Source organism: Lupinus angustifolius, unplaced genomic scaffold (genome assembly GCF_001865875.1).
Source record: "Lupinus angustifolius cultivar Tanjil unplaced genomic scaffold, LupAngTanjil_v1.0 Scaffold_7_11, whole genome shotgun sequence".
NCBI classification, from domain to species: Eukaryota; Viridiplantae; Streptophyta; class Magnoliopsida; order Fabales; family Fabaceae; genus Lupinus; species Lupinus angustifolius.
The window spans coordinates 1-14658 of NW_017717634.1; the positions used below are offsets into that span (position 1 = coordinate 1).

Sequence of the window (14658 nt, forward strand, 5' to 3'; positions counted from 1 at the left end):
GATTTCTCTCTTTTCATACTTTTTCTTCACTTTGCATTTTCTAAAGTATTCTCAAGGTAGTTCTTCATGGTTTTTTATTTTGATTTCTTCATCTCTTAAGATCTAACCATTAGATTCAAACAAAAAAATTTGTGAATATCCTATTATGAAGGAAAATTATGATGATACCCATTGATCTCTAGCTACCTTTTTTTGGCATAAGGCATCCTCAATTCTCATGATAAAATAAAACTTGTGTAGTCATTGGACATGTTAGACAATGGTAGGAATGGCAATGAGTGAGAGTGTAGGTGTGGAGGGTGCTTCATCCATCTCAAACTCACAATATTCGCAAGTAGTAGGTATTTGCGGGTACTTAACGATCTTTTAATTTTAATTATATATTTATATAATTTGTAATAATTAATATATAAAAATAATTGCTACATGAATAATATGATAAATTTATGATTATAATGAAATATGTGTAATTTATTATGAAATATAATAAAGTATATGAATTATATGAATAATATGATATTTATATGATAAATTTATGATAATTTACTATAAAATAATAATAAAATATATGATATATAATCTTTTAAAATAATAATACAAAACTGTAATTACATATAAAAATTTAATTAAAAACTAAGTTTATAAATTTGCGAGTACCTATGAAACGGATATCATAAAACTCGTTGTGGGTATTTTCATGGGTAATCACATGTCAGTGTATTTTGTCATCCCTAGTCAACAGAATGAGGGAAAAATGAGTGCAATATTTATGCACTCTCATGTAAAGATTTACACACAATCAACATATTATTCATCATTTATTTGTATTACTTTTTTTGAAGAGTCAATGATAATAAAACATAAATAATAAATGATGTAGTAACAATATATCAAACTCATACACTATCAATAGATACATTTTTTTTCTCAAAAAATATTAGCTTATGATTATGAAGATTATCCATATCTAAGTTTAGCTATGGATAACAACAAATAGTTGACACTTAATTAATTGACAATAGAAGCTTGACATGATCCACCTTAGTCTTATCATCAATCAATTAGCTGGTAGAAAAGAACATTCTATTTATGAATATTCAATTTAGTTTTAGTTTTTCCTTCAATCTCTTAATCAAGTTAAGGCAAGTTGGTATTTGCTTAATTAACTAAAGTATTGGTAACTTGAGATTAGTAGCTAAGTAGAGTGCAATAATGGTCCTCAATAATATAAGTGATTAGTCCTTGATAACAACATAGAACTCTCTCTAGATTCACAAATAACTAATAAAGTATGGTGAAATTAGCTATAATTGGTTAGTGTGGAGTCATACCTCATCATATTTAATTAACTCGACTTTTGTGAGTTGAATTTTAAAGGAAAAAAATTCAAAATCATCTCACAACTATATTTTACGGCGTAGAAATCTCTTATTTCTCTTTAAAAATCAATTCGAAAATCCTAACAATAATTGATTAGTAATAAGATCATATCTAAGGATCTAAGGATCATATCTGACAACTAGAACAATTAATCAAATAGGAATGAAGTACGAACTAAGAAATAGAATAAACCAATCATAATAATAAAGGAATTAAATAAACAAATCTATGAATAAACTTTAAGATCCTCCTTCAACCCTAGGTAATAACTTAAATTATCTAAAGGTAATTACCCTTAAAACATGCATGAAACATATACGTAAAATGAACTCATCCGTGCAAAGAAACCAAAGCCATTTATTGCTCAATTTCAGACAATCAAGTTTTACATAAAATCCATATGAAAACCAAATAAATTTATTTAACGCAGAAATATTTTTCAACTTCATTAAACTTGTTATACAAATAATTTTCCAATCCAAATAATTACTTTGCACCTTAATCACCTTGTTTTCAAATGATTTTAAAAATAAATATTTCCATAAATTAAAACACAAACATAATAAAAATGCAGATCTAGATGAATAAAATTAAATGTAAAGTATAATTGATATGTGAGAACTATCTTAATATTTAATTTGTATACATTTGTATGCTTTATTAGGATATTTTATACATAACACTTTTTCAGTATAATAAATGCTATCCTTTTATTTTATAGATAGAAATTAATTTTTTTAAATACATGATTATCCTTCACAATAAGTATTGTTCAAATGAAATGAATTATTGATATTGTGGTTTATAATCCACCTAACCATTCTCCTTGTTGGTACAATCAGGTATCATATCATTTGTTTGTGCTGGGATGCTTACATTCCAACTGTCACCCTATTTTATTAATTAAAAATATGAATATTTAAATGTAGATTATTTTAATCAATGAAAAGTTAATTTAGTGTACACTGAATGACAAGCATCCTATAAATTAAAGTGGGAAGTTTGATCCTTGAAAAAGATATTTGTTTGGGAAATAAAAAATATTAACAGAAACATATATTGACCGAAAAGATTTTTACATTATCATTACATAATTTATTATTTATGTCTGGTATCATTAACTTTTAAAAAATGTAATATAAATGAATGATAAATGATACAATGACTACATATAAAAACTTCACACTCAAAGTATATATATTCCACTTAAATATTAATTATGCATTGATAACTACAATTTATGTGTTGAGTAATAATTTATTATCTTAAAAAATTAGTCTATGATTTTTAATAGAAAAATGTATGTATCGATGTATGAGTTTTATATATTATTACTGTATCATCTATTATTTATATTTAATTATTATTGACTCTTCAACAAAAATAATCAAAATGAATAATGTAAGATATTGTGATTGTGTATAAATTATATATCGATAATGTATGAGTTTTATATATTATTACTGTATCATCTATTATTCATATTTTATACTCACATGCATAAGTATTATACTATTTTATTAATCCAAAAAGCAGTTTGCCTTATTTATAAACTAATCACCGATAATGTTATCTCCTCTTAATAATTCTCATATCAATAAATAAATGACACATATAACTTGTAAATCAATTATTAATAAATAAAGTATTATATTGTGATTAGAAAAAATTAGTAGATTGATATAGTAGAATGATATATCATTCTCACATAATTATTAAAGATTGATGAAGAATCCATCATTTAATGACACAAAATTCTTATATTATACATTAGGAAATTTGTAAATAATATATTATTTTCCCCCTTTGACTATGATTACACGTGTCATGTTATCTCATTCTCTTTCTTCACTTTTGCAACAAACTACGTAAAAGTGGTTCTCTTCAGTTTTCACAAACTCTTCATTACTTCTCTATTACGGCACTGTTCCATTGATTTTCTTCTTATTTTGACCCAAATTTCTGTTCTTCCCTTTTCCCCTCATTTTGTTCTTTCTGATGCCACCATAGTAGTAGAACACTGTATTCTTTTAATTTTCAACTTTTCACCAACTGGGTCTATAAATGTATTAGGCACTCATTGTTTTTGGTTGTCTATAAATTTTGAAACTTCATTAGAAGGAGTAGTTATTTGAAGTTAAGGTTTTGGTGGGGTTTTTGAAGTTTTGAGTGTTGTTTTTGAAAGGTGATATGGATATAATAGAAGTTTCAATTTTGCATCATGTGGCAATTGTGATAATGGGGATTTGGCTTTTATCTACTTACAATTTGTGTCACCCTATTGTTTATTTTATAGCATTGATATATCTTTATCTGGTGAGAATCTTAATCTATTAATTTTGTAATCTTTTTTGTTATTATTATTTATCTGCTTTGCTATTTAAAAAAAATAGGTACCTGTGAGTGTTTGTAACTGAAATCTTAGTTTGAGTTTTTTTCATAAGTTTTGTTGTATTTGTTTGAAGTTTGAGAAAAAAAGGTGTGAAATATATATGATGACTTTAATCTTTTTGTTTTATTTTGGAAAGGTTCATGAGCCATATGTTATGAAATTGAGGAGGAAAATGCAGTTTGAGGAGAGGAAAAAATCTTATCAAAGAAAGGTAATTCTGCTTTATACTTGCTCTATGAAATCATAATTTGTGAGGGGCAAATAATGAGTTACAAGTAAAGGAAGAAAGGTGGAAAAAAAATGAAACTACTGAATAGATTCTCTTTTATTTTATGGTTAGAAGTAAATGAAAAAAGAGGAAAAAAATATGTTTAATAGATTCCCTCCTAAAAGTTAAGCATCCAACATAATTTGACATTGAGAGAAGGAACAAATTTAACATCTACATCTAAGTTAGCTCCTTGTGAATGATCTCCATAATGAAGATAATGAAGAAATTAGCCTAGGCAATGATTGTGCTAACTTAAACCATGACCGTGTCAAACACAAGCCATGACCATGTCAGGGTCAAGCCGTGGTCGTTCCAAACACAAGCTATGACCATGCCAGGGTCAAGCCATGAGTCCATGACCATGGCACTATCATGGCTTATCTCGGGCACGACCATTGCTTGATCCTGACACGGTCATAGTTTGTTCCTGGCATAGTCATGGCCTCTTAGATGACATTCTAGAAGTTCAACAAACATGTTGTATCTCTCTAAAACAAAGCTTTTCACTTGATGATGGAAGTTTAATTTTAAGTATAGTTCAATTAAAGGAAAACAAGGACAAAAATTACAACATTTTACAATACAACACAGTAGTTTTTTCTTTTGTAAAGTAATTTTCAATTTATTTAGTATATTTGTTTTTATGTTATCATTGCAAGTATGAAGTACTATTCAAGTTATGGTGTTCTAATTGCAAAGGGATTATGATGATTTAATGATATAATAATTGGTATTGTTCATTCATGTACTTCAGGTACTTTCTGATTTTGAAACAGTTCGGTGGTTGAACCATGCAATTGAGAATATATGGCCTATATGTATGGAGCAGATAGCCTCTCAGAATATTTTGCTTCCAATCATACCATGGTTCTTAGAGAAGTACAAGCCTTGGACTGCTGTATGATTTCTTTATCTCTTATAGTACTTGATAATTTGAATGTTTGCTATTTTCTTGAAAAGCCTGTTTAAATATTAATATCTGATATGAATTCAATATTTTCTATCGGTTAATGAATTAGAAACAGAAACATGTATATGCTTTTACATTTGTCTCTATCCGTGTTTTAAATTGCGGTCGTGATTTCTATTACGGTTGTGGTCATTGCAGTCGTTGCAATACGGATTGTCACCCTTACATTGTAAAATATTTTGTGATTAAAAAATATTTTAATTCGATGTAGCTTAATGCTGCCCAAATTCGGCTGCCATACGGCTCGATGGGACTCTATTACTATGATTCAGTATCACATTGCAATTGTAATGTGATGCGGTGGTCAACACAGCAACAATATTACAGTCATATCATATGATGCAGTCCGCAATTTGAATCCCCTCTTCTATTTTTGTTAGTTTTGTGTTTGTATTTCAGCAAAAAACCACCACCTTTGACTTTTAGTGTGATAAGATATGGATGACTATCTATTATGTATTTTATTCCTCGAAACAGCCTCTCCATTTACGAGGTAAGACTATATACATCTACTCTTCCTAGACCCCATTAAATGTAAGCCTCACTGGGAGCCTTTATCGGATTTTATTATATTTTCAGAAAGAAGCTGTTGTTCAGCACCTTTACTTGGGAAGAAATCCACCTTTGATTACTGAAATGAGGGTACTTCGTAAGACTAATGATGACTACTTGGTATGTAAAATCTTATAGCCACATATCAGGACAATGTCTTGTTCATCATTTGCAGCTGAAAATTTGATTTGGTTTGATTTAGATGTTTCAGTGTGATCAATACAGGTTCTGGAATTAGGAATGAATTTTCTCGCAGCTGATGATATGAGTGCAATACTTTCTGTGAAACTAAGAAAAAGACTGGGCTTTGGAATGACATCAAAGCTTCACATAACTGGAATGCATGTTGAAGGAAAGGTATGGCTATGCACTTTCAATTTTACCATGATTCTTAAAATACTTTAGTTGCTAGATACAGGGGTTGTGTGCCTACAAGATGTTGGTCTAGTGGTGTAAGACCTTACTAGATCCCCATAAATATCAAAAAGTCAATGGTTCGATTCTTATGAGAGACACTTGTTGAAGGGGCAGCCAGACACTCTAAAAATGAATAGTTCTTTATCCAAATGGTGTAGGATACCTTGGTAGTACAAAAAACAAAACCTAAAGTGTGAGCATGTAATCCAAACTTTTCTAACATGCTGTTTGATTATTATGAATTACAATTTTTATCAATGTTAAGAGCAGAGAGTGATGATTAATGAGGATATAATGGTGTTGTGCAGTTTGTAGTTAACCACAACGAAATCTTAATCCCACTAGGTGGAGTTCGGCTACATGATTCGAACGACGTCATAATGCTTTGTCATAATCATTGTCCATTGACAAAGTATTGATCTCTAAGTTTTTTTCTGAATCGTTTTGTCTATGGTTTTTCTCGGTCTCATTCTTCCTCTAAAAATTGGATTAACCTCCATTTGATCTACTCTCCTTCAGGTGTTGGTTGGGGTGAAGTTTATCCAAGCAAGGCCTTACCTTAGCCGAGTGCGTGTATGCTTTGCTGAACCTCCATATTTTCAAATGACTGTGAAACCTATATTTACTCGTGGGCTTGATGTAACAGAACTTCCAGGGATTGCTGGGTGGCTAGTAAGTATATCTTGATTTTATGCAGAACAATTGTTTTCTTCTCATTTTCCTTTGCTCTCTCACTATCTCTCCTTTTCCTTTTAATTTGGTCATTGTGTTAGTAATTTGTGTTGTTTCAACTTTTTCTTCATCAGGATAAGCTTTTGTCCATTGCTTTTGAACAGACTCTTGTTGAGGTGAAGTTTATTCTCATTGTGATGTTCTCATGATGATATTTTTATGTATACTTTTAATTTAGTTTTGCCTTTTAGTGAATGTTAAAATGGTTTAGAGGGTAAGTCTCGATGCGACATTTAGATTACTTGCCTTGTGACCTGAAGGTCATAAGTTCGAATTCTGGAAACAGTCTCTTCACTTGCAAGAGTAAAACTGCATAGATGAACCTTATCCAAATCCCACTAGGTGGGAGTCTTGTGCATTGTGTCCGCCCTTTTATTAATGTTAAAATGATTTGACAAAAATATAAATGTTTTAGAAATCTTCATTTCTTTCAGTAGTTTTTTATGTCAGAAAATTGTTAATAGTTTTGTATGTGTTTCCTATATTTACATGTTGAAAATTTTGCAGCCCAATATGCTGGTTGTTGATGTTGAGAAATTCATCTCACCACAGACAGGTAAATATGTGTTGTGCTTTTCATAGACTTCTGTAATAACATGTATACCTGGTAGCCTTGGTGATTGTTCTTTTAGATAAAGATTAGATTTTTTGTACATCAACATGACATGAACTTATTTAGGCTATAAGTTTTGGCTATTATATGAATCGAACAACGTCATAATGTATATAAGTTTTATGCGCTATGCTTTACGTATTTGTTTTGCATTATTAAATACTCATCTATCCATAACTCCTAATGTTATAGAGCCTTGGTTCTCTGTGGATGAGAAGGACCCCGTTGCGTATGCGAAAATAGAGGTTATTGAAGCATCTGACTTGAAGCCAGAAGATCTAAATGGTTACTATCCCTTTATCTGTAATGATTTCATGTGAGCCTCACTTTTTTGTGTATAAACAATTAACAAACTATAATACATTTCAGGATTACTAGATCCTTATGTGAAAGGTCGTTTGGGAGGATACAGATTCAGGACTGAGATACAAAAGAAAACAGTTACTCCAAAATGGCATGAAGAATTTAGAATTCCCATCATAACATGGGAGTTTAACAATGTGCTGGCTATCGAAGTTTGGGACAAGGACCGTTTCTATGATAACACCCTTGGGTTTGTTTCGGTTTTCAAACGTTGTATTTTGTCTTCTGTTGTTTTTTATATACAATTTGCTTCTTTTGAATTTTTTTATCTTGTGAATGAACTTGATCTTGCACTCTTTTGCAGTATATTATGGTTTCAATCTTAATATCATATTGAATAACATGCTTTTAACAAGAAGTGATTGCATTGGATGTGAACTTTTATCTATTGCACTCTTGTTTGATTATTATGTTCTCTGCATGCCATAATTGATTAGATCTTAGAAATGAGTGACTGCCCCTTTCAACCAGTGTTGTTCTCAGGAATCGAACTCTTGACCTTTTTGGTCTATCTGTGGATCTAGTGGAGTCTTATACCACTAGACCAACATCTTGTTGATTTCTGAAATTGATTGATGGTGCAACATATACTACTACAAAATCTGCTTGATGTCCCTGGAACCATACATTTTCTATGTTTTATAGATTGATTAACTGTCAAGATTCTGAAGCTTGCATGTTTCAATTTCCCGTTAATCCGACAGTTCTCTTTGTCTCATTCAATCTCATCTCTGCCACTTTGTTTGGTCATTGGTTGTCTTGCTGGTTGTGTTATCCTTTACTCATTGTGTATGGTTCCCTTGATCTAATGTAGTTATTCTATCCTTTGTGTTTATGTATACACTAATTGAATGTTGTACTGTTTCCAGGGACTGTTCTGTGAACATCGGTGATTTGAAGGATGGCCAAAGACATGATATGTGGCTGCCTCTTAAGAACATAAAAACGGGGCGATTACATCTAGCGATAACTATTCTTGAAGACAACGGAAAGGTAATTTTCATCGTTTATTTTCGGTACTTGCCAATATTTATAGACAGAAAGTTCTAATGAAGAGAAGCATAACGCTAATGAAAATGAAATATGGTTCTAGTCTGCATGAATGATAACATGCTCCGAATGTGTTTTGTTCTATGGTCGGTGTATGTTCTCGACTTTGAATTTTCATCTGTACAGGGGTTTGATACATATGACCGGGAGGAAACAGTGGACATTGAAGAAATAAAAAATTCCTCTGCCAATGACACTTCTAATGAAAGTTCCTTTGTCAACGACTCTACTATTAAAAATTCCTTCCCATCCACTCAACCCGAAAAATCTCCAGAGGTGGCAGAAAGAAAAATCTCCCTTGCTAATGACACCTCTAACAAAAGTTCCTCTGGCAATGACTCTACTAATGAAAATTCCTTCTCATCCGCTCAATCCGAAAAATATGTGGAGGTAGCAGATAACTATGAGCCTATAGATGTCGAATGGCAAAAGGAGACAGGAATTTGGGTTCATCACCCAGGAAGTGAAGTTTCCGAAACTTGGAAGCCGAGGAAAGGGAAGAGCAGACGCCTTGATACTGAAATTCACAAGGAGCCTAAGGGTTCAATTGAAAATTTTAACTCATCAACAACATCTGAACCTTTGTGCAATGACAGCAGCAGTCCTGATAATAATCCAAAAGATACGCATCGAATGAAATCGGTTAAGAAGGGCTTGCACAAGATCGGTACAGTATTTCGCAGGAATCATAAAAGGGAGGATCAGTTAGATTGTGTTGAAGAGGAGGTCCCATCCCAACATGACAACATCAGGTCAGTCAAGGCCAAGGGAGGAGGAATTGGGGTGAAGTTTATCATGGAGGATAACATTTCTGGCTCTTCCACTGATAAGCTTCAGGCTGAGGCCAGGTCGAATGAAGGGAGTGGTCCTGAGAGCCCTGGCAAGGGAAATGCTAAGGGTATGGCAAAGAATATTTTTAAACAGGCAGGAAAATCAGCTCTAGGCTTAAAGCATGTTTTTGGCAAATCAAAGAAATCTAAAGCTGATGCGGCGGCAGCGGCCTTAGAAAGAAAAACATTTGATGAAACTGACTCTTGCTATGATGATGACGAATCTCTAATTCAGTCACCTATAGGTGAAAGAACTCCGATTGCTTCGCAGGACATGGTCTCATCCAGCGATGGTTCTCCGAAGTCCAAGGTAATTGTTGTTGAGACAGTTTCATCTATCACTACCGTGGATAATGGAACTCCAGCGACGAAGACTTAGAATCTTGAAGAAAATCTCGTAAGAGTTTGTTTACGAGTTGGTTCTTGGAGGATAAGGGAAGGAAGGGAAATGAAAGACTTGAGAGCCATAAAATATACTTGTGAAATGACTTTAAAGTCTTTCTTTACCCTTGCTTCCCCTCCTAAACCCAAGTCGCAATCAAAACCTAAAGGTACTATCCCCCGTTTGATGAAGAAGTTGTTAAATATATCTTGTGAACCAAATACTGGAGGAAATGGTTGAAGATATAAAGATATCAGTTTTCCAAGTGAAGAATGTATTGCAGTGTATATGTACTTGTTCTTTTAGCTTTTCATAATTGTGTTCTATTGATTGTACATTAGCTTTCCTTGTGGATGATTTCATAGCATTGGGTAGATTTTGGTGAATGGTCTTGTTACATAAGCACTTTACAAAAACCATAAAGAATAAAAGAAAATATCTACAACATGATTTTGCCTTATAGCATTAAAGAGATAAAGGCTTGATCGGCGTTGCTGTATGGCATTAAAGAGGGCCGATCCTAACCAAGTTTTGAACGATCCGCATGTCCTTTAGTCTTCCTATGCACGTGGTGCTATATGCCGGAGAACATGGTTTTAAATTGTAATCGGTAATTATTTTCTTGCACTTGTCCATAATTGCAACACATGTGACAACTATGCCACAATGTAATATAAAAGTAGAGTTTAAAATTGACCAATGAGACAAATTTTCTCACAATGTTCACAACATTGCAACCCTTTTCTGTATATCTTCCATCAAGAGTGGTACCAAAGGGACAAGCAGTACATTTTTGAACAACATGTCAGCAATGACTTAAACCATTTCTCAGTGTAAATTCCCTCTGAATAATTAAGTACAAACTGTACTAGATTTTCTAAGAAAAAATGGTACAAATGCAGAATCACAGTACACCTGATCCATTTCGGTGTGCGTGGATGCCCCTCCCTCGCTCCTAAGAATCGAACCTTTAACCTTTTAGTCTTTCCGAAAATCTAACAGGTTCTTACACCATTAGAGCAACGTCATGTAAGGTGGTTTTACTACACTTTCTTCGGATACCCAACAAGAGTGAAGTCCCATATTCCCATACCATGTCTCATGCGCCAAAAGATTGTATCAGCATCATGTTAATCCTCCACATTGAAGCACAAGTACACAAAAAAATGGTGTATAATAAGGTTATGCAGTTTGTATACTTAGGATATGCATCCATACATATAAATTTATTTATTTAGACTTAGGTACATAAACAATAATTTCCTCTTTCTACGTTTATGACTAAGTGTACTCACACAAATGCAGCTATTAATGTACATAATATAACTATACCTACTTCCTAAAATCCTCCTATGGAATTTAAACTATGTAGTAAAGAAGAAGAAATAATTTAAACTGTGTAAGATATTGCTAAACTGCATAGTAACAAGTATAGAATCATGATCAAGATCTATGTTTCTTTTTCTAGCAATAAATTGTTGGATTTGCAAGTGCCTTTTGAATGCCTCATTGAAGAGGAAACGAGCATGGAATGCCTTAATGATTGGTAAGATTGTTAAAAAAAGGTTGTCCGGTGCACAATGCTCTCACCTAATGGGATTTGAATAAGGTAGATATACGAAACTTTATCCTCTTAAGCAAAAATGTTGTTTTCAAAATTTAAACCCATAAAACTATAATAGGATGTGTTTAATTTGTTAAAATATATCGGATATAGCCGGTTTTTTAACCCTTGTTTGAGTTTTAAATGGGCAAGTATAGGATGAAACCTCCTATTGGGACAACACAGAATTCATACATTTTGTGCCTCATATAATCTCTTGGCTGTCCCACTTTTTTATGTTCTATTATGTCACAATCCAATAGAAAATTGATAAATACTTAAAAATAAAAATAAAAAAATAAAAAATAAAAAAACATAAAATAATATTTTTATATTATTTGGTAGAATATAATTAGCTTAGAACATTAGGACAAAAAGGTTTGAAGACATAACATACTGGTTCATATAATGTAACCGGGGGACAAAACTTCCCTTTGGTGCACTAAATTAAGTTGTCTAGTGTTACCCTTGCATCAAACACATCCATAAGATCTATTTTGTGTGTGGTATATTCTATATTTTAGAAATACAACAAAACAAGACATGAGATTGAAACATAGAATATTATGATTTCCTTAAAAATAATAGAACATATGATATATAAAAGTAAGGTGTTGTGACTTATGTCTTCATGATGCTTTTTATTTACAGGTAATAGGAATCAAATTTTCTATTTTCCAATCTATTTTTTGTTTGAATATTAAATATATATTTACAAATATGATAATCAAATTCAATTGATATTATATTATATATTATTTTTACATTCTCTTATCCTTTAGCTTCTATATTTTTCAAGACATCTTATTTATATTGATCTTTATCTTCATCACAATTGATCTACAAATAAAATAAATATATTGTAAAATTAAATCAATTAAAATAATCATATAAATTGATAATTTATTAAGTTTAAGGATGTAAAATATATAAAATATGAGTTTAATATTTATATACTGAGAATGTAAGAATTTTTTATATTGTATGATTCATCATTTATATGTTAATCATCAATTACTCTTAAATAAATAAAAGTAATACACTAGAATAATATAAGATGCACTTCCAAAGTATAGAACTTTACAATAACAGTACAAATAATCACATCAAAAATATAATTAAGCACATTAAATACCTCAAACTCAAATATGTTCAAAACAAAGTGGAATGAGTGTCATTTAAGATTAAAATGCATTGTAGTCAAAATATTTTTAATTAAATATATATAGTTGATAGTCACACTACGTAGAGTTTAACAACGCTTATTTTAGATGTATAACATCAATTTTGGGTGCTTTCTGTTCGACTGCAGTAATATATGGTCATCATTAACAACGTTTCACAAACAATGTTGTATTGATTATATACCACACCACAAAGCACTGTTACATGAGTCTTACATAAACAACGCATTTTATAGGTCTTGTTAACAGCGCTTATTGTTGTGCTATTGAAGTTCATATATTTAACAGTGCAATAATAGAAAAGTGTTGTTGTATTATTCATTAATTTTCTCAAACAACACCTTAATACAACATCGCATCATATGCATAATGTTGTTGTATTAATAATGTACAACAACGATTTTTATAAAAAATGTTGTTGTAGTTATCCTTTACAATAGCGCATGTCACGACTTCCCCTAGAATTCGTTGTTGATATGTATAAACTAATACATGCATATACATTTATTAGCAGAACAAACATTTTCAACATAACGTATATTTATACATTCTGAACAACACATACACATTAATACAGACCAAAAGTTTGTTTTATTAACATCAATACAATACAAAATTTCAAGACAAACTTGAAGATCATCTTCGACAACGTTTGCCATTTCCTCAAAACGATTGGTTTCATATGCATTTGTGTAGTTGTCTTTCATATGCATCTCATCATCAAAATCTATAATGTCTCCCTTCTCACCATGTCTTGTCCAACATGTGTAACTTTGATCAATACCGTGACACACTAAATGAACTTTTAACTCATTTGAAGTAATTCAGTTTGAGTAACAACATCTTAAGCAATGACATACAATTCTATTAGGGTTTTCAGTATTCTCAATTGCAATCCTAACAAAAGATTTCACTCCTTCATACTCATTCATTAATCGATTGACACTCATCCATTTTCGATCTATTTTCTATTAACAAAAAAATATAAATGACTCAGAACTCGGAAATGCATAAATCCCTAAAGTTTGGAGTTAAGCTCACCAAGAAGAGCAAATGCATTATTATGTAATTAAAAATGGGGGAATCCTAACTCATAATGTAAGCTAAATGAGTGAAATCGCTCAATACAAGCTAAATATAATGTAATTAAAAAGGCAAATAACTATAGTAAAACACACTTTCAATTCGATGTTGAATGCATGAATGATGATTTTGAGGTTAAACGAGTGAACGATTTTCGAAATTGGTGTTGAATGATTTTCATGTTGAATGAGTGAATGATGATGAAGTTGAATGATTTTCGAGGTCGATTTTGAGAGTAGATGAGTTTCGTCGCTGAGTAAATGAGTGTTGAGATTGTTGATGAATGTGTGAGAATGTGGGAACATTTTAATTTTCTAGAGTCTGATAGTATCTTCAACAACATATAATGAAGATGGCGCTGTCAATTATACATAATCAACAGCGCTTGATTTTGTGATTTTGTAACTTGTTTCTACCACGATTATAGCTTCTGTAAACTCTCACCGCACTAAACAATAGAAAATGTAATTAATTACTAAACAACTAGGAAAGTGAAAGTGTAACTAAAAGTTTAAATGAGTAGTCCACTTAGCTAGAAAACAAATCTTTCATAGCGGAGTACTTGTTCAGATTACCATGTGCTAATGAGTCAAAATAGTATATTTCTTCATTGACCTGATTGATGGCAACCAAAATCCGTTTCCTAACAAAACACATGTACATGGTTAGGAAATGTTAAGCACAACAAACATACTAAAGAAAGAAATATAAAAGATAATTAAAAAATGCTCATCCAATATTAAAAGGTGCAACAAATAAATCTGCATCTTCTTTATGAAGGATGAGATTATCTATATTTCATTTTCTCTGTTCCAAAACCTTATTTTTATCACTCG

General features: G+C 31.4%; 1 protein-coding gene across 1 annotated transcript; it reads left to right on the plus strand.

Annotated features, from left to right (window-relative positions):
* Positions 1-3322: 3322 nt before the first annotated feature.
* On the plus strand, positions 3323-10289 carry LOC109337500 (C2 domain-containing protein At1g53590-like). The gene is made up of 12 exons (XM_019574477.1): positions 3323-3696; positions 3909-3983; positions 4798-4941; positions 5593-5685; positions 5791-5922; positions 6502-6654; positions 6789-6830; positions 7222-7270; positions 7520-7612; positions 7697-7880; positions 8560-8683; positions 8867-10289. The coding sequence occupies exons 1-12, from the start codon at positions 3571-3573 to the stop codon at positions 9947-9949; spliced, it is 2298 nt and encodes a 765-aa protein (XP_019430022.1). The 5' UTR covers positions 3323-3570; the 3' UTR covers positions 9950-10289.
* Positions 10290-14658: the final 4369 nt, after the last annotated feature.

Coding starts and splice junctions, on each gene's coding strand:
- LOC109337500 (XM_019574477.1), top strand. CDS start 3,571: ATGGATATAATAGAAGTTTCAATTTTGCATCATGTGGCAATTGTGATA. Junction 5,923..6,501: donor GAATGCATGTTGAAGGAAAG/GTATGGCTATGC, acceptor ACTCTCCTTCAG/GTGTTGGTTGGGGTGAAGTT. Junction 6,831..7,221: donor TTGAACAGACTCTTGTTGAG/GTGAAGTTTATT, acceptor AAAATTTTGCAG/CCCAATATGCTGGTTGTTGA.